The sequence below is a fragment of the Paroedura picta genome, chromosome 2, assembly GCF_049243985.1.
Source record: "Paroedura picta isolate Pp20150507F chromosome 2, Ppicta_v3.0, whole genome shotgun sequence".
Lineage (NCBI taxonomy): Eukaryota > Metazoa > Chordata > Lepidosauria > Squamata > Gekkonidae > Paroedura > Paroedura picta.
In genome coordinates this window covers 49,535,213-49,555,868 of record NC_135370.1, presented here as the reverse complement: position 1 = coordinate 49,555,868, position 20,656 = coordinate 49,535,213, and the positions used below count along the sequence as shown (strand labels likewise).

At 41.1% G+C, this 20,656-nt stretch overlaps 1 protein-coding gene across 2 annotated transcripts in view; it reads left to right on the top strand.

Moving 5' to 3' along the window:
• The window catches only part of EPC2 (enhancer of polycomb 2), a 61,810-nt gene that overhangs the window by 26,647 nt on the left and 14,507 nt on the right, over window positions 1–20,656 (top strand). For both annotated transcript variants that reach the window (XM_077320112.1, XM_077320111.1), the window contains exons 2-7: window positions 781–940; window positions 2,630–2,775; window positions 15,790–15,996; window positions 17,645–17,793; window positions 18,418–18,550; window positions 20,441–20,632. In XM_077320112.1, the coding sequence (XP_077176227.1) occupies window positions 781–940; window positions 2,630–2,775; window positions 15,790–15,996; window positions 17,645–17,793; window positions 18,418–18,550; window positions 20,441–20,632 (987 nt within the window). The remainder of the gene's footprint in view (window positions 1–780; window positions 941–2,629; window positions 2,776–15,789; window positions 15,997–17,644; window positions 17,794–18,417; window positions 18,551–20,440; window positions 20,633–20,656) is intronic.

Genomic DNA, 20,656 nt, shown 5'->3' with positions numbered 1-20,656 from the left:
TCAAAGCATTGTGAATCTTGATAATGGAGACTAGATCTATCCTTTGATGTTGAAGCTCAAAAAAATGTTTATTAGTCTGTGTGCCCACACCCATTTATTGTAATAATCTGTGGCTTTGAAGAAAAAAGAACATTCTGTAAAACTTCTCTGGCTGGTCCGGGGTGGGGGTGGGGGTATTTGTATTCTACACTGGCAGCCAGGAAATTTTTTACTGTTTAAATCAGTGGTCCCCAACCTTTTTATCACCGGAGACTGGTCAACACTTGACAATTTTACTGAGGCCTGGGGGTGGGTAGTCTTTTGCCGAGGGACGTCGCCGCCACCTGAGCCCCTGCTCCACTTGCTTTCCCGCCAGCGCCCCTGACTTCCCGCCACCTGCTGAGGGGGGCGCTGCCAGGAGCAGCTGCACAGTGCCACGGCGAGGGGGAGCCCCAGCCATGGTGGCCGCTGGAGAGCACCAAAGGTGAGCCGGCAGCAGAGTGGCAGGGCAGCCCCTGAGGCAGCAGCCAGGGAGGAGGACGAGGAGCCACGGCCTGGTGCCGACTGATCCACGGCCTGGTAAGAGTCTCCAGACCGGGGGTTGGGGACCACGGGTTTAAACTGAAGCAGTTTTTCTTTGTCCAGTTGAAGTATCCTGTAGCTTTGAAATCAACTCGTTTCCAGATTTGACAACTATTTTCAGTATGATAATGGTATGATATTATTACTAGAAAAGTTGGTAGTGGTTGTTCATCATGCAATCATGTAATAATATCTCAACTACTACCTTCTTCTTTTTAGGAACACCATTTGCAACGAGCTATCTCAGCACAGCAGGTCTTTAGAGAAAAGAAAGAGAACATGGTTATTCCAGTTCCCGAAGCAGAAAGCAATGTCAACTATTACAGTCGCCTATACAAAGGAGAGTTTAAACAACCAAAACAGTTCATTCATATCCAGCGTAAGTGCATGGTTATTTTCTCTTTTCCATAATTGTCAAAGTTGCTGACTGGCTTTTGAGAAAGGATGTACAACATTACTATTGGGTTCAAGAGAGTAAAGTAGTTTTTATTTATCCTGGACGAAATGCAAAATCTTGATTGAGGAGAGTTCTATATTTACATTGTATCTGATTTTAGAGATGTCTGACACATCATTTTCATTATGATAGAAACATTTCTTATTAATGGTGAACAAAAAAGTGGAGCTCTCAGATATTTATGGCTGTCTGGATTTTTTTTTTGGGGGGTGGGGAGGGTAGTTTCTTAATTGATACTAGCTGACTCAGCACAAGAACTTGAGTGAAGAGACAAGATCACATCTTTAGCAAACTTGAGTAGGGCAAAGATCAAACAAGGAAAATTATTAAACAAAGGATTAGTGATACAGAGCACCAGTCAGATTTATCTAGATCACCTGAGTTTATGGCATCCCCATGTAGTAGAAATGCCTAAAAGTCAGCTGCTTATCTGTCTTTTTTGGAAATCAAGAATCATAGGGCATTTACCCTTACAAGGTGTTCTGCCTTATCTGCAATGTTAGAGGAGCCATATAAAAATGTCCCAAAGACTGAGAGAGTATGTATGTGTGAGGCAAGGGAATTGGAGACTCTTGGGCATGTTCCCTTTAGGTGCCCACTCTATGCATAATAAGATCATTGCTCCTCTTTTGCTTCAAATTTCTGGAACATCAGAGGAAGGAAAAATCAAGATACTCCTTATAGGAGAAAATGTTCACATCTCTAAACAGGTAACCAAATAGTGTGCCAAAGCTTACAAGTTTCATCTAACATATGTTAGTACAAGAAATTAGCTTAAATATTGGTAATTTAAAAGGATTTTTAAATATTTTGGATTCCTGATTTTTATGAAGACTTAAACACACCAAGGACCACTCTAATCTTTGAGCTATCTCTTTTATTAACTGGGCAAGGAATCACTTCTCTAACTAGAAGATCTGTCCTTTTTGGTAGCCCAAATGAGGGTCTTCATCAGTCCTCCCCCTCCTTCTTGCCAATCTTTCCAGTCCTCAGTCAATGCTAAACTCTTGTCAGTCAGCACTAGTCTGCTCCAGTTCTCTATCAGAGCTACGCTTGGTTCTCTTTGGCAGTCAACTCAAAGCTAACCAATCAAATCCCTTAGAGCAGCCTGTCACTTAAGGCTCTCTGGCTCTATGTTGCATTAACCCTTCACAGTCCATCATGTTTTTACACAGCACTTAAGAACTTTTAAGCACAGTTAATCACTGCTGTGTAGCTCAGTGTTCTGTAACGGTGGAATTTCTTAAGTTTTAAATCATTTTTAATTTAGACTAATCTCATGGTTTCTTAAGTATACCCATAATAGGAAATGCTGCATTTTACTCTATTAGTAATCTAGGAAAGCTTTCTAAAGAAACCCTGTAGTTTTGGATCCTTACTGAAATTTTAAAGGAGGTCTTGTGTGCAGCTCAGATATTTAGGTGGCAATGCAGGATCCTGCCTAGAGCTGTGGGCCACCCTATGACTGCCTGGTTCTGCCCTGTGATGCAGATATAAATCCTGTCTCTTGAGATGGCAGACACTTGCGTTCTATTTCTTTTCAGCTGATTCCTTGCTGGTCAGTATAAATGTGTACATTCTAACTTTAATGTTTTCTCCTTTTTGTTCTAGCCTTCAATCTGGACAATGAGCAACCTGATTATGATATGGACTCAGAAGATGAGACATTATTAAATAGGCTTAATCGGAAGATGGAAATCAAACCACTTCAGTTTGAAATTATGATAGACAGACTTGAGAAAGCTAGTTCAAATCAGGTATTGTGCTTTCAAAGGAAATCCTCGTTTAAAAATTTTAAAAATAAAGTTGGATTTTGCTAAGATTTCTGAAACTTGTCTCTGTTTACATCTCTTTACTAATGTTCAGTGCCAGCTCCTGAAGCTGTTAGAAAGGTTTTCATATTGCTGATCCTCTGCCAGTTGTACAGGGCAGAATTAATTATTCAGTTGGTATTTTAACTCTGCTTATTTTTGATGGGATAGTTAAATCTGGATGCTAGTTGTGATGGCTTTAATATCGTTGTACATTCCTTGAGTTTGGTTTTGGCGAAAGGTGGTTTAAAATAATAAATATATTGCATCTGTTTGCTAAAATTTTAAATTGACTAGGCAGAATTAAGTAAGTAACTTTCCTTTGTGCCTGCCATCATTCATTTAACTATGGAGTTTGTCCTTCCCTTGGGTGTCTGACTCAGGTGGCTGCATGAGCAATGTAGATGAAGTTTCATTGACTAACACAGAGTATAAAAGGAGAGGCTTCAAGTGTCAATCTCTGTCCTGGAACTGCTGCCTGTGGTAGGAAGTAGTCCATTGATGTTGCACAGAAGAATGTGTACAGCTGTAGAGACTGCATATATGCTGTCCCTATTTTTGTTGTAGCTAATGCAGTGAATACGTGCATGCAGGTAGTTGTTATCACAATCCAAGATGAATGTTAAGTTATGATGTTGCAGAAATCTTATTTCTCTTCAGGGGAAATCGTTATAGATTTTTAGTGTGATCCGTAGGCCACTTAAACTGGAATACTTGTATTTCAATCAAATTAGGGCATTAAGCAAATAAAAACATGTAAAGATATTATCTGTGTGTTTTTGCTGATGGGGTATAATATATAGAAACTAGGAAGTAATTATTTTAACTCACAAGTTTTACTAATTTCATTGCACAATGGATCACAACATGTCTTTGTTAGGCTACAAATGTTAAGCATCTTTTTTCTCTGCTTAAAGAAATTTTATAATCTCAATAAAATTTAGACAGTGCAAATCAGTTTCTTTATTTTTGTCAAAACACCAATTAATTTCTGCATACCAAGGTTTAGATTCTAAATGATTCTTCCTTTTCCATAGTATGTACTCTGTTGCAGAATGCATTCCTTCATTGTTAGATGCTTTTCTGCTCAGTGGCTTAGCAGAAAGTGCCTGGAATCAGAGGAGTGTGCTCTGCAACAGATATATGTTGCAGAACTGAAAAAAAATGATTAGGCTACAAGTCCAACTTCCAGTTTGTAGAAACTGCATAGCTTCATTGATTAAAGAATTGCAATAGTGATAAAGTTTACACAGTTCAAGGCCACATCTATCTTCCAGAAACAACTTTTTATTATCCCACAATTGAAACTTAGGCAGAGATGGTATAGAACAATTTATAAATGCAGCCAAAAACAGTGAGCAATTAATTTGCATTAAAGCCATTAAAAATGTCACTATGCCAGCAAAATCATAAGAACATAAGAGCTCTGCTCAGTCAGACTGGTCCATCTAGCCCAGCATCCTGTCTCACATAGTGGCCAGCCAGTTCCTCTGGATGCCTCCAGGTTCTGAAATTCAGAGGATTACCACCTCAGAATGTGGTAGCCCTCCTAATCATCCCTAACACAGAGTTTGCTTTTTTTCACTGTTGCAGCACATAAGGTTGACATTTTCATTGATGAGAATTGCATTGATGAGAACTCTGTCTCATCAAGTTCAGACCCCATTGGCCTAAGTTGGGATTTTTCTTTGTCCCAAATCAAAACAGCGGCACCTTGTCTCCTCAGCAAATTTACAGAGGGCCAAAGTGAACAGATCTTTTTTTAAATTTAGGATCTAAAACTAGAAACAGTTGGTGCCAGGTGAGTAGCTTGTGGGAAGTAATATCCACAACCAAGCAACACTGCAAAGAAAGCCTCTAACAAGTTGTCCTTGAAATATCCTGGCCCCACACTGTTTAGGTCTTTAAATGTTGAATTGTGCTGATGAGCAAATTGGCATCCAGCATTAACTCCTTCAGTATGGGCAAGGTGTTTTCCAGTAATTTGTAATGGTGAACAATCTCTTGTACTACAGGAAGTTTCCTAATAGTGTTCAAAGGCATTCCATGTATATCGTGTTGCAGTAGTCCAATTTTGATGTAATTGAACCAAAAGCTTGGTGGTAGGATCTGTATATACATTTTGGATTCTTGTTAAAAGTTCTAGAAATGGAGAAATGTATACAGTGTTACAGTGTTGGGCATAAAATCCCACTTCTTGAAAACACCAACTGTTGCTCATTTTATGGGTCGTAAAACACTCTGGAAACTGCTTATATAGCACTGTTAAATGACTGTCATTTCCTACTTCCTCTAACTTTGAAATAGACTTAATTTGGCAAGTACTTTAATTGGATGGCTAAATATACATTTAGAGGGCTTAGTCTTACAATGTGTTCCCTTTCATAAAAAAGACAGTAAAGAGGACCCGGCAAATTACAGACCAATAAGCTTGCTAAGTATCATCAGCAAACTTTATGTCAGAGACGTTTAAGGAAAATTTCAAGACTGGCTAGAGAAAAAAGATATGATTTTGACAAACAGGATGGGTGCAGGAAACACATTCTCATCCCATGGTTAAGCAGGAGGTCAGGCTGCACCAAAGAAGCTCAGGTGCACTACCTTCTAGAAGACAGAAACCCCACGATTTCCACAGCTGTTGCTAGAACTGGATAGCCCCTGCTTATCCATTTTATCTACGTACTTTTACTTCCTCTTACTAACATGCTATTTTATTTTGATTACTGTTACCCTTTTTACAGATTGTGCCATTAAAAGTTTACCATTGATCATTGTATTGTATTACGATATCTAGTGGGAAAGTATGGCAACAAGGGCACATCCTCTTTATACGCGGCCTTTGTAGACTTGAAAGCTGCTTTAGACTCCATCTCCTGTAAAGCTCTGGAAAAAATTAGAATCCTCGTCTGTCAGTCGTCGCCTATTGTTTCTAATTTGAGCTCTCCGTGAACAAACTGCCTTCAAGAGTCAGATGCAGCAGGCAAGGCCATCTTTCCAATCCAATAAGGACAAAAAAAAGGGAGTGGATAAGGGTGCCTTTTGGCCTTTTTGTTACTCATCTTCTTTATCGGTGATCTTGTTCAAAATCTTCATAAAACTGTCCACCATCGGCCTAAACTAGGCAATCACCACATCTCAGTTGTTTTGTAGGCCGATGACTCTATGTTGTTAGCCAAGACCCCAGTGAGAATGAGGAGAGCCTTAGACCGTTTAGCACAGTATTATTGGAAAAAGAAACCCTTGATAAATTACAAAAAAATTAAAATCATGGCCTTGGAAGACATCCTAAAATTAAAACGTAGATGTTAAATGGCCATGGGTTGGAACAGGTTCACAAATTTAAGTACCTGAGGGTAATTTTCCAAGCTTCTGGCTCCAGGAGTGCACATTGCTCATATGCCACTGATCAAGGAGGAAAGTCCTTTCTTTTCAGGGGAGGGTACTCCAATCCAGTAACATTAAAGTTATATCAAGCTAAGTCTTTGGCTCAACTGCTTTATGGGTCCCTCCTTGGTCCTCCTGAATCCTGTTTCAAACCTCTCAAGAAAGTGCAAATTATGTTCCTAACAGCTATTTTACAAACACCAAGATGTGTCTCAAACACTGTGATTAGACTTGAGACTGGCATGTTAAGGGTTGAGGCAAGAGTCCGCCTCAGGTCTTTTTACATATTGCGTAAAGTAATTTTCAGCCCTCAAGAAGTCCTCCCCCTGACATTTCAAGACTCTCTTCAATCCAGCTGGCTTAAAGACGTTGAGACTAAATTGGCAATCTTGGGTCTCTCCCTAAATGACCTTCTTAGACTTGGTGAGGCCCCGCAGAGAGACATCAAACAAAGAGTAGAAGATATAGAACGACAGACTGACATTGCATGTGCTTCTACCTTTTAGCATCACCATTCTCAATATGCCAGCTGCCTACTTACTGACAATCGAGTTCCACAAATACAGAAGAGCTTTCACGCTGGCTAGATGTTCAGTCATGCCCTCAGTCGTCTTGGAGGCAGATACAGAAAAGTCTCTTTTGCGGAAAGTTTGTGTTGCTGCTCCCTAAAAGAAGTGGAGATGATTGAATGTATTTTCTTCCACTGCCTGTTTTACAATCTAGCACAAGCCAAACTTATTCGCCCACTATTAGACACAATGCCATATCAATCTAGTGCAGAGTGGAGTAGAGAACTTCGGTTGGATGAAAAGCCTAGATCTCTTGGTTGATGGTGAAGTTTTGTGCCCTTGTTATACAAGCTTAACAAAAGGACAGGGAACATGTTTAAAGTTCCAGAAACTTTGACCTATTTAAAACTCTTTAAAGTTTTAAAAAATATTTTAGAATATCTCTTTCAGTTTAAATTTTAATACTTAACTGACTTCATTTAATCTAAAGTACCGTAAGCTTTTATCTTTCTTACTAAGGGCCAAGCCCGTTGCATTCAGGAATACAACGGGCACTAGATTACAGGGGTGGAATGGAAGAACTCTGTGGATGGCCACCCCCTCTGTGGATGGCCACCCCCTGCAGGCAGCTGTTATGAAACTCACCAGCAGGGCAGCTCTCACGCAGCAGAAATCTGCAGCCTCAGAGGGAAGTGAAAGGAGGAGGGGGTGGTCAGGGGTGGAGGATGGTAGGTGATTGGCTGGCCACATGGCAGTCAAGCAAGCTGATTGGAGGAGGAGGCACTCTGGGGTGGGACAGCCGCCCTGAGGTTAGTGTTAAGTGCACTTAAGGCATGAGACACACTCCTCCTCCAAGGCCTTAACAGAAATATATAGTGAAGCAGATGTCCTTGTATTTTGGTCTATGACCATACAAATAAATATTGATTGATACTCTGGCATTAACATTATTGGGATCACTTTTCTTTTGGGAGTGGGGACTAAAACCATAATGTTCACATGATCCCATGTCCAGTGTTACCCTGTTAGGATTAATAAGATTCTAGGACTACATTTCTGTACAGAGCTACTCTAGTATGAGCCTGGTATTGATTGCAGTGAAGTGAGTCTGCATAAGATTGCAGTGTTAAATAATCTAGAGTCAAAACACTACCAATCATAATAAGACAGGAGCTCCTAGTTCATAAAAACAGTCCAGTCCTTAAAAATGAAAAAGTTTTTATTCCACTTTAAGCTTTTTAAGAATTAGAACATGCGTAGACATATATCTTTAAAAGTGTACTCTTGCCCATGAAAGCTTGTCTTTGGAATAAAAATCCTATTAGTCTTTAAGGTGCCAGTAGACTCCTGTCATTTTTTGCGGCAGCTAACTACTTGATTACATATCTGAAATTAATCTTACTTCATGTGTACTTTTATGAAGAAACACACCAGGAAATGTGGCAAGAAGAGCATGGACAGTGTATAGATGCTGTTGCTGAATATATTGCCTCAACTAATTTTTCCTGTCTTGATCACTGTGATAGAAAACGGGGGCTGCAGAGCAACTCCAGACCTTCCTAGATAAATCATCAGCTCTCAGTCCATTTCAGGCTGATTTCAAGCTGGGTCATAGGATAGTGGTGGCGTTGATGGCTCTAGTAGATTACTGTTGTCTGAATGTAGACAAAGGCTGTGCCTGTCTGCTGCTTTTGCTTGACTTGTTAGCAACTCTTGACACAGTGGATCATGTTATCCTGTTCAGACATTTGGACTTGCAAATAGGGATTAAGTGGTGTTTTGGATTGTTTTTAGTTGTTCTTTATGAGTAGAATGCAGACGGTTGTTGTCAGGGACAAGTTCTTTGTAATGTGGGACTTGCCCCATGGAATTCCACATGGTTCACTTTTCCCCCCATGCTATTCAATCTCTGTAATTCACTTGGGGGAAATCATTCGTGGTTTCTACATTTCTTTATCCAGATTGCCTGTTGACGCTATAGACTCTCTGAAACAATACCTGACTGCTGTTGTTGGCTAAAAGTAACCAGGGTGGAAATAAGTCCTGACAATTCGAAGTCTCAGGCCCTAAAGGATGTAGGGCTCCCCACTTCTGATGAGGTCCAGTGGTCTCTTACTGAGACTAGGGGTATTTTTGCATCCTGCTTTATTGTTGAAGAAATAAGTTGATGCAGCTGCAAAAAATAGACATTCTGTCAACTCCACATTGGATATGGCTGACTTGGATCCAAGTGGATCCGTGCTATATTTACCTCAAGGTTAGACTATTACAATGCATTCTGCTCTTAAATACAATTTGGAAAGTTCAGCTGATACATGATTAACTTTAGTCTGGCTGAGGCCATTTGATGCTCAGAAGCTGTTTTTGACTATTAGGGAAAGCTTTTTGTTCTCTTGATTTTTTAAAATGATGATAATATATGCCTTTCTTCATAATTTTTTAGTTTTATGCCATAGTTCATTGGATAGCAAGGGGGAAAAGCTTAGTGTGCAAGGAATGTGTTATTCATGTAAATTAGAGGTGTATATTCAGCTAAACTGAACAAAAAAATACCCCTAAAATATCTTACTGGTATTTCTGTGATTTGATTGGCTACTAGAATAGCTGAGCCTGAACAAAAGCCAAATATTCTCTGATTTTATTTAGGGATCTTTAGCTGTATTGATCAGCTGGGGCCACGCCAACAAATCCTCTCAAGTCTGCTTGCAGCATCAAGAGACTTCCTGGCAACACACAGATCCTGGGAACAGATTCTCCTGACAGCTTTATGCCACCTTGGCTGTGGCTGGCTTCTTGGCTGGGGCTGATTTAAACTGAGTTTAGAACAAGAGCCAGCCCATGATCTGCCAGGGTGGCAGGAACTGACAGCTCCATGCTGCCTTGACTGGAGCAGGCTTTTGTTACAGAGTGGTTTAAACACCACCCCAAGATGACTGGCTGAAGACAGGTGTCCTATACATGTAAATATTAAAATAAAATAAACTGAGTTGCAACAAGAGCCAGGCCAGGATCCACCAGGGCTATGCAGAGCTCTCAGCTCTTACCACCCCAGCTGTTCTCCCCCAGAGGCGGAAGACACTTCGGATGTTTTTCACCCCTCTCTTCAAGGAGGCAGGTTACTTCACCCCCTTGCTGCTTCCTGTAGGGAGCTTGTCTTCGTGCTCAGTTCTTTCCTGCCTCACAACAGGGAGAGCAGCCTTTTTCAGAGCGCCACAGGCTTTAGATATTTTTCCTTACATTTTACCTAATTCTCTCTTCTCTACTTCTGTCTTTCCCCCTCCTCCTCCTAGTGGAGTTTTAAAAAACAAAAGTAAAACTCTCCACATTGGAGAGAGTGTCAGCGGCGTTCCTCAGACTTCCCCGAGAGCAGGGCGGTTAGGGACAAGCGCAGGAGATGGAGCTGAGAACCGATGAGTTCAGTTTCGGAGGGGGATCTCTCCACTGCAGTGGTAAAGGGCAACAAGGAGCTCCAGGGGCCAGCGGGTACACCAACTATGGTCATCCCGCATCTGGCCAGAGCAAAATGTGGCAACCACGAGACTAAGTGTGCCAAAAAGTCAACCACGGAGGTGGTAGGAAACCATTCCATGAATGAGGCCAGTGAGCATGGTGGCCATTTTGCCTCAATATTGCAAGGACCCACCAGCCATCAGGAGCTGGAAGAAGGCACAATGGCACAGGAGGCGGAATCGGCTTCCCAGGAGGACACAGTAAGGCCCAATGGGCAGACTCCTCTTTCTTCTGATATTGTTAACAATTCTGCAAGATTCAACAAATTCAAAATGAAAGAGACAACAAAGAACAGACTACCTTGGGTCTCTAGTGAGGGGCAGGCTATTACAGTTCCAACAGGAATGGCTAAGTGAAGTGACGGATCATTGGGCCCTGGTGGTGGTCTCACAGGGATATGCTATAGAATTTCAAAAAAACCCACCAGAAAGATTCATACAGTCACCTCTAAGCAAGCAGTAAGAAAAAAGACAAAGGACATTCTCAGTCGTAAGCCACGTCTTACACATTCTAGCCGTAGAAGAAGTTTCTCCAGAAGATCGCGGACTGGGCCTATACTCTATTTTCTTCACTGTTCCAAAAAGGAATGGTGACTGGAGGATCATCAGGAGGTGTACCTACACATTCTGATCAGGGACAATCAGCGGTGCATCCTAAGATTCCGTGGAGGACATACACTGTCAGTTCTGTGCACTCCCATTCGGCCTTTCATTGGCTCCAAAAATATTCTCAAAGATTCTTATCATCTGTGTCATGCTTTTCAGAAAGTAATTGAGACATGCCAACCATTAGTTCGATGACATCCTTATAAAATCCCCAACTCAGCTTCTAGCAGTAGCCAACACCAACTCCGTGATCAACCTTCTCCATCATTTCGACTTCCTGGTAAATTTTCAAAAAAGTTCCCTAGTTCCCACACAGCATCTAAAACATTTGGGGGTGTTAATCGATACTCAGAACAGGACGCTATTTACCACAGACCCGCAAGCAGAAAAGATCAGGGCAACTGCAGGTAATATGGGACAAGACCTCACCACTGATGCTTCTGGCAAGTATTATGGGCTTAATTATCTCATGCCTAAACACCATAGAGTGGCACATCTAACTGCTTCGAAGCTCCCTTTGTTCTTACCTGTGGAGTATTATCAATAAAAGCCATTTAGTGCTTTCAGTTCTCAGCATGGTCAAGAGAAGCCTGCAGTGGTGAACAGATGCAGCCTTCAAGCTGGCTAATCATTCCTCAACATTTTGGAGGTGCAGGTGTTCACTGATGCCAGCCTCCTGGAATGGGGTGCTACCACCCAGGGGAAGCTGGTACAAGGAACATGGGGAAAAGCGGAGAAGGAATTCCTGATCAACATCCTGGAGGTGAACGCAATCCTCAGAGCCCTAAAACATCTCAAATCGACAGTGACCAGGAAGGCGGTCCTAGTCAGGATGGGCAATGTAGCTGCCTGGGCACACATAAACCATCAAGGAGGGTCTCACTCTCCTGCACTGCATTCAAAAGCCTTGAAAGTTCTAAGGTGGACAAAGTTTACCTGCAAGCCATCAGAGTGGGGCATATCCAGGGGACGCTAAACTGTCAAGCAGACTGGCTAAGCAGAGTCTTAGAGGCAGAAGGATCTGAGAGGGAGAGGTCACAAAAGGATATATTCCAGCAGATAGTGAGAGTATTCGGTCTCCCAGCAGTGGACCTATTTGCATCAATTCAAAATCATCAGATTCTGTGATTCTTCTCCAAATTCCAGCAACCAGAAACGGAGGCAACAGATGCACTTCTTGCCCCATGGCTGGAGGAGCTACTTTATGCATTCCCACCAGTTCCAGTCCTTCCACTGTTACTGCAAAGAACCAGGGCGATGAAAGCAGAAATGATCCTTGTGGTTCCACACTGGCTCAGGAGACCATGGTTTTCTACAGTCTTGCAGATGGCAATAGAGGGTCACTGATGTTTCCCAAGGTTCTGGATCTACTATGCCAGGGACCACTATGGAACCCAAACCCAGGTTGGTACCACCTAGCTGCCTGGAAGTTGAGAGGCCAGTCTTCTTTTAAAAGGGATATTTGAACCAGGTCACTATGTTAGCAGTGAGCAGGAAATCCACCAGTAGCGTATACAGATACCCATGAAAGGTATTTTGTATGTGTTGTAAGAGAAAACGTTATTTCTCATTCCTCTCCAGGATAGCAATTTCCACCGTGCTTCCATGTGTCCAGAAGTGCCTATCTCGTCATATACATGTAAAGGTATCCCCTGTGCAAGCACTGAGTCATGTCTGACCCTTTGGGTGACGCCCTCTAGCGTTTTCATGGCAGACTCAATACGGGGTGGTTTGCCAGTGCCTTCCCCAGTCATTACCGTTTACCCCCCAGCAAGCTGGGTACTAATTTTACCGACCTCGGAAGGATGGAAGGCTGAGTCGACCTTGAGCCGGCTGCTGGGATTGAACTCCCAGCCTCATGGACAGAGCTTTCAGACTGCATGTCTGCTGTCTTACCACTCTGCGCCCCAAGAGGCTCTTCATATACATGTAATTTTATTATTGAAAGATGCTTCACTTCTCTTGCCACCAGTGCAACACAGGTTCCCAACCTGAAAGCTGAACATAGTGTTTAATGTCCTAACAAATGTTCTTTAAGCCAATTACAGAGGTTAGCCTAAAATTTCTGAGGATGAAAACCTTGTACTTGATTACTGTCCTGACAGCCAGAAGAATCTTAGAAATTGGGGCACTTTCAGCCAAAGAGAAGTTAACACTGCGGCTTGACTCTTCCTTCATTCCACAGGAAAGGACATTCTGCCCAAATCCCAAGCAACCTTTGGAAAGGGCATAGCACTCCTTAGATGACCAAAGAGCTCTCAAGGTTTTCCTTGCAAGAACGACTGAATGAATTTCAGAAGTTGGAAAGCATCTCTATTGTGGTTACGAACCCAAAGAGGGGTACTAAGATGTAAAGATCGTCACTGAGCATTGTAGATTCACACAAGGCATATGGTGTACCCGTTCTGGAAGGTATCATAGCGCACTCCATGAGGGGTGCAACAATTACATCGGCTTCTGTTAAGCAGATACCCATTGAAGAGATGGTTGTCGGTAGCAACTTTTCCCAGAAACTACAAGGTGGACCAATTCAGTGTGGCAGATGCTTCCTTCAGCAGAGTGGTCCTGCAAGAGATTATTCAGTCCTAAGCAACTTCCCACCCATACAGGGACACTGCTCAGGGAGATCCCAAAGATGTCTTCTGCCTCTGGGGGAGAACTACCAGTCACTTACCTATGAGGGGTCTTCTCCCCAGAGGTAAAGGAAGACACCTTCTTCCCTACCTAGAAGTTGCTAATTCTTTTTCTGTTTTTTCTACCTAGTTAATGAGCCATGTTTGGCTGTTAGTATATGTGTTCTAGTTATACTGTTTTCCCTTCAGGGGGCTTATTTTTGCTGTTGGTGGTATTACAAGTTATGTCTTAACTATTCCGATAGAGAGTGTAAGGTTCCACGGCAGAAGACATGCCCCCTACAGAAAGCAGGAAGGGAAAAAAGTAACCTGCTTCCCTGAAGAGAGGGGTAAAAAACACCCAAAGATGTCTTCCTTTACCTCTGGGGAGAAGGACTCCTCACAGGCAAGCCACTGGTCGATCCTCTCAGGTCACAATGTGGCAGCTGTAGACCTTCCTGCCTCACACACATTCTGGGGCCAGTTTATTTTGCAGCAGAGTTTAAACCTTCATGTAAGAGAAGCCAAGCTAGCTACAGGGTCAGGGTTTTGTTTTTAGTGTTTTTTTTTCTTTTGTTTTTAGGTCTATTCAGGATTTCTGAAATACCTTGGTTCTGAATGCCATACTGGTATTCGGACCCAGGATTTTGGGATTACCTCAATTTTTTCCTGTCCCAACGGACCCAAATGCCCTAAAAAAAATTTTTTTTGCTGACACCTAATGTAAATATGAATAAATCTTTTTAGGCGGTTTTGCCATATTCAATTGAGAAAAAATGATTTAGTATTCACAAAGGACCTAGTGGGTAAAAAAAACATGTAAGTATAGAGTAGGCTTTCTCAGCAGGGATTTCATGAAATCCTGGGGTTTCTTGATGGTCTCAGAAGGGTTTCATCAATTGGGTGGGAGTTAATTAATTTTTAGTACATTTTTAAAATTATAAAAAATGTATCAATGATATGACCATATATGATTATTTTGACCCATTCCCCCCAATGGCCAATGATGGGCCTGTAAGGATGGAAAGGGGGAGGGCCCCAGTCATAAAAATCCTTGCTGGATGGGGCTTGTCGCACGTGGTAGCAACTGGAGTCCAGAGAGGTAAGGATTCTCATTTTAACTTAACTACATTTGGGGAGGGGGTTGGCAGGGGACGACTGAGTGGCAGTTGCCTGCCTCCAGCCCTGTTCTTGGCCCAGCAAAATAAACCACTGGGCTGTTTCTAGCATTGGGGGGCAAAGCATAATGTCACAACTGGTGGAAGTGGTTGGGTGATGTCACTTCTGGTGACACATGACTTCTGGGGGTGTGGCGGGGCGGTATGACCTGCTGACATGGTTTCTCAAAGCCTGAAAAATGTTTCAGGGATTTCTCAATGGTAAAATGGCTGAGATAGGGTGGTATGGAGTGTTATTTAAATGTCTAATAGTAAGAACATGCTAACCTTGATGTATTGCTGGGAAAGGGGGAGAATATACACTAGAGAAGTATACATGTTAAATAGTTTGGAAATTGGTGTGTCAAACTACTATTGTGTGGATTAGTAGTGGCCAGCTTCTGTGTAGTAAGGGACCACTATTGTTTGGAGGGTTTGAGGATGCTATTTTGTTGTGCAATCCAAATCCTGCATAGTTACTTTGGCTCTAAATTAAAGTTTCCTTTGAAGTGCATCACAGTCTCCAAAACAACGCTAACTGTTTGATTGGGGGGGGGGGGGGCTCAGAATCCTTCCTATCTTTAAATGTGAAGGCATCTTGGTTTTAAATTTGTAGGGATGTCAAGTTTAGATCGTAAAGGCCAGCAATTGTTAATAGAATGATTTGACTTAAAAATGATTCCTACAATGTGGAATTTTATTACTTAATAGTTAAAGTTAATTGTTTAGAAAAGAGATGTCAATAATTTGTTTATTAAAATACGGTAGGCTGACTTTCCATACATACTTGAAACTTGAATCAGCACCCTTGTTACCACTGTTAGAAAGGACTTTTCAGAATACTCTGTAGCAAAACACAAGATAATTCTTTTCTGTTGCTACAGAAAATGGAGGAGGGAATTAAGGTGCAATAAATCAGTTAAAAATTAAAATATTATTGTGTCTAAAGTTAAATTAATAATTTAGCATGACTGATCATTTTTATAGCTACAAACCTTTGTTTTATGCTTTTTAGCATAAATACTATGTTGCTGCCTTCATCCCGCATTATTGCATGAAGGAACTGAAGTTATACTGGCTAACATTTCCTTTAAACATACACTGTGTTGTTTTCTTTGCTAAATTGTTATCTGAAAGTAGGGTTGATACTTTTGCTGAAATATATTTGTGTATGTTCCTTCAGCTTGTAACACTTCAGGAAGCTAAGTTGCTGCTAAATGAGGATGACTATCTTATTAAGGCTGTCTATGACTACTGGGTAAGAAAACGCAAGAACTGCAGAGGGCCGTCCCTCATCCCCCAGATCAAACAAGAAAAAAGGGATGGCTCGACCAATAATGATCCCTATGTGGCTTTTCGGAGGAGAACTGAGAAAATGCAGACCAGAAAGGTAACCACCTCAGTTTTGCAGCTTTCCTAACTCATATTTTGCAAAAACAAAACATTGATGCTTTTATCTTACTGAGATAAAGCCCATCTGAGGGATGACCTGTCTCCCTATGCCTTCCGGAGAGTTCTTTGCTCTCTAACACCAATAGACTGGTTGTCCCCAGCCCGAGAGAAGTCCACCTGGCCTTGGCCAGGGCCAGGGCCTACCTGGTGGAATGAGTTCCTGGAAGACCTGAGGGCCCTGATGGAACTAACGCAGTTCTGCAGGGCCTGCAAGACGGAGCTCTTCCACCAGGAGTTTGCTTAAGGCCAGAACAGCAACATATTTAACCCCCCCCCCCCCCGAATGAAATCTGGATGCCTCCCGCTGCTGGAAGATCACAAACAGTTTAACTGCATATATTGTAGTTATTATATCATGTATCATATTATGTTGCTGTTGGGTTATTTTATGGGTGGTTTTATGCAGTTTAACTGCATATATTGTAGTTATTATATCATGTATCATATTATGTTGCTGTTGGGTTATTTTATGGGTGGTTTTAATATTTTAATTCATTGTATATCTGAATTGTTCTGTTTTTAACTCGTATGTCTCAATGTTGTTAGCCGCCACGAGTAGTGACCCCATAAAAGTCCAAAGATAGATAGATAGATAATTACAAAAGTGCAAATGTTGTATACCCCCCCACCCCCCAACAGTCTGGACTTCTGTAACTCGCTGTACACTGGCAAACCCTTGTCTTTGACCCAGAAGCTGCAGCTGGTGCAAAATTCAACTACTAGGGTCCTCACAGGCACACTTTGGAGGGCCCATATCCAACCTATGCTGAGGCAGCTGCATTGGTTGCCAGTTGTGACTTGGATCAAGTTTAAGGTTTTGATATTAACCTTCCAGGCCATCCGCTGTCAGGGCCCCACTTACCTATGAGACCACTTACCTGCTTATGCTACCTATAGAGTTCTTCACTCTGCAGGTGCAAATTTACTGGAGACTCCTGGCCCAAAGGAGGTTCACCTGGCTTAGACTCAGGCCAGGGCCTTTTCAGTCCTGGACATGACCTGGTAGAATGAGCTCCCAGGAGAATTGAGGACCCTGATGGAGCTTGTGCAGTTTGCAGGGCCTGTAAGATGGAGCTCTTCTGCCAGGTCTTTGGGTGAGGCCAGGGCAGATAAGATCTTGGCTCCCGCTGGGGGTCTAAGATCTATGCTACTCCCTATAAACCTCCCAAGGCGTTATACATCTCCTGGGAGTGGGGTTAGGAGGGGATTTTAGTCTATTGGCTCTGTTGTATTGATTTTTATTTTATGAGGTTTTACTGGGAGACTTTTTGTTAGCTGCCACGAGCCTCTCAGGAGTTCCAGGATATAAATCAAATCATATTATAAATAAAAATTTTAAAATAAAGCAATATCGGTTGTATCTTCTGTAACATCTATCATCTGCTACATTAACAGTAAACTTTAAAAACTGAAAATCCATCAAGGTAATTAGGAAAATTCCCTGATATATACAGGCCAAATATAATTTGTTTTTATTAAAGGAAGAATTTGGCCTCTAAAGGGTAGATTCTATTTGTCTGTGTGTTTTAATTATTCAATTCACAAATTTCTGAATATGCTTTTTATGCTAATACTTATTTTAATAGAATCGAAAGAATGATGAAGCCTCTTATGAGAAGATGCTGAAATTAAGAAGGGAATTCAGTAGAGCCATAACGATTTTAGAGATGATTAAGAGAAGAGAGAAAACAAAAAGAGAGTTGTTACATTTGACATTGGAAGTTGTGGAAAAAAGGTAAAACATCTTTTTAAAAACTTAATTTTAACTGTTATAAATAAAAATGTTCACCTAGACTGTTTATGCACTAGGAACCTCACTGCCCCAGCTCCCGTGCAGGAGCACAAGTCGGGGGCAGATGAGGGGCACTAGCCAAATGCTCCCCCGTGTGAGTGCAGGAAGAGGTGGGGCCTGCCACGTCTAAAACTCCAGCCTGCAGGCCGACATGAAACCTCCAGTGCATAAACAGTCCTACTGTGGCCAATAACATAGCTTGCTTTAAATGTATAATGCTCTTCATTAGTAAGTTTAGCATATGGGATGAATGTTGCACTCAAGATTGACATATCAGTGTCCTTTCCCATATTGGCCATAGATTCTTCAGGTGGTCTGAATCAAGTTGTTCTTCCATTCTGTGCTCTCCATTTGTAGAATGGAAATAATTGTGACCTGCTTGTCAAGATTCCTGTGAGGATAGATAATTTGGAGAGAACTTTAAACACCTTTGTAGTGTAATCTTCTGCATAGTCACTCCAGTCTTAAAACTATTGATTTCAGAGAGCTTTTGTCTTGAGTAGCTCTTCAAAATGTTGCACCGTTAAAGTCCTGCATGAATTAACCACTTTTCAATTTTTTTTAAAGATACCATTTGGGTGATTATGGAGGTGAAATACTCAATGAAGTCAAGCTTAATACAACTGAAAAGGAGATGAACACCACTCCAGCAGCTCTCCATAACGGAAATCACCACAAAGTTCAAGAATGTAAAGTTAAGGTAAAAGCTTTTGAAGTATTTCTCTCATTGTGGGTTGGTCAAAGTACATCCATTGTCCTATGCACTAGGGAGGAAGAGAGCCTTCTGGTGGCAGCAAAGATTTTTTTTTTCTCCGGCTGTTTCTATTTTGGTAAAACATGCCTCAGATATAGAGAAAATGTAGGCCATTATAGATATGGATTTTATGTTGGCTCTTTGAATATCACTGACAACTGAATGATATTTTATCTGGGAATCTTAAATTTACTTTAACCTGTGGATTATGATGCTAGTTAGAAAAAGAAATTATTTGGATCTAGGTATGTAGTTATGGAAATATATTAATTTTCACACAGAGAGGAATTTCCACTTGTTTTTCTAAGTCATTTTTAATATTTCATACTGTTTTTACTATTTTAATATGTATAATATTAATGCATCATGGAACTGATTTTTACTTCTTAATTTTGAATGTTTTACGGGGATTTGTTATTATATAAATGTGTAATACATCCTTTTGAAGTCAGGTTGGAATATAAATGCTCCCCCCCCTGGGATTTGGGACCTGAGGTAAACATCAGCAGGACCTCCTCTCCACCCGCCAGTAGTGGGAGGGGGGGAAGTTGAGTTGCCGATCTTGCCATGCTGGTAATGCTGGGAATGTTATTATTGTCTTTTAATGGGGTTTTAACGGGGATTTTAGGATGCTGTAACCCGCCACGAGCCGCAAGGGAGTGGCGGAGAATAATATATAATAATAATAATAATAATAATAATAATAATAATAATAATAATAATAATACATACATACATACATACATACATACATACATACATACATACATACATACATACATACATACATACAAAAGCACTGCTTTGCTTGTAAATCTGTTATCATGTAGTGGTTTTACAAGAGCTGTCAATTTTTTTTTACCCAAGATGATTAAATAGCTAGCTAACATACATCCCAGTATCTCAGTTGAGACCAGTTGTTTGGCACTTTGCTTGATACTTGAAAAGAAATACTTGGAAATAAATACATTTCTATTTTGAAATTTTTATTTCAAATATTTTGAACCAAGAAAGGCACATATACTTAACTTGGATGACATCTAGTGGTTATTTCATTGTAAGCAGCTATCTTTGTTGAACTTGGATCATGCTTGCAGTATGGTTTATTTATTTATTGGATTTATCCACCGCCACTCCCGAAGACAGTCCTGCTTGTGGCATTTTACTATAAAAGAATAAAACTCTGTAAAACAGAAACAACAAAAGTGCTTGATGGTGGGTAAAATAATCTATAACCCTCTCCCTATCCCAACCGCATCCTGTAATGCCAGGGCACACCAGTTCCCAATATCCACCATTGACCCTGGGCGAGGCACCAGAGGTGTGCCTCTGCAGGGTTCTGCAGGGGCCTATATAGGGAGGGGGCTATAATCAAGTATAGCTAAGAAGTATATATATATGTATATAGATATAATCTGCCTTTATTTTTTCCCACAAAAATATCCCCATTCAGTTTTCTCACTACGTTAATTTGAAATTAAAATGAAGATAAGAGACATTCAGAGAATGAGCTGTGCTTCTTTAAGAAACGTTTTGTCTTTTGGACAGAAACTTTTTGTCTTTTGGACAAGTTACTTGTAAAGTTACTTGTAAAGTAACTTGTGTTCGTACAATTTAGAGGAGAGGGAACTAGATTAAACGAATATGATACGTTGAAAAACAATTTTAAAGCCATATCTTATGCTACCTTATCTATTAAGGAACTGTCCTAAGTTTTTGATTCTGCAGTGTAATAAGAGGGTGATGAATTAACTGCTCACCTGACTCATAAATTGTTACTAACAAAGGGTTCCTTTGTTCCTTTTTCTTTGTACATAATTTACTGTATGCAACCAGCACGCTCACCATTCATCTCTCAAAGAAGAAATTTCTGATGTCGTCCGTCAGAAAAAGAAATATCCAAAGAAGCCTAAAATGGAGAGTGTCATAAATCCTCAGCAGCCTACTACTGAGCCTTTGCCTGTGATCAGTAAAAGTGATATTAAACAGTATGATTTCCACAGTTCAGATGAAGATGAATTCCCACAGGTAATTCAGAGGAACCATTTTGCT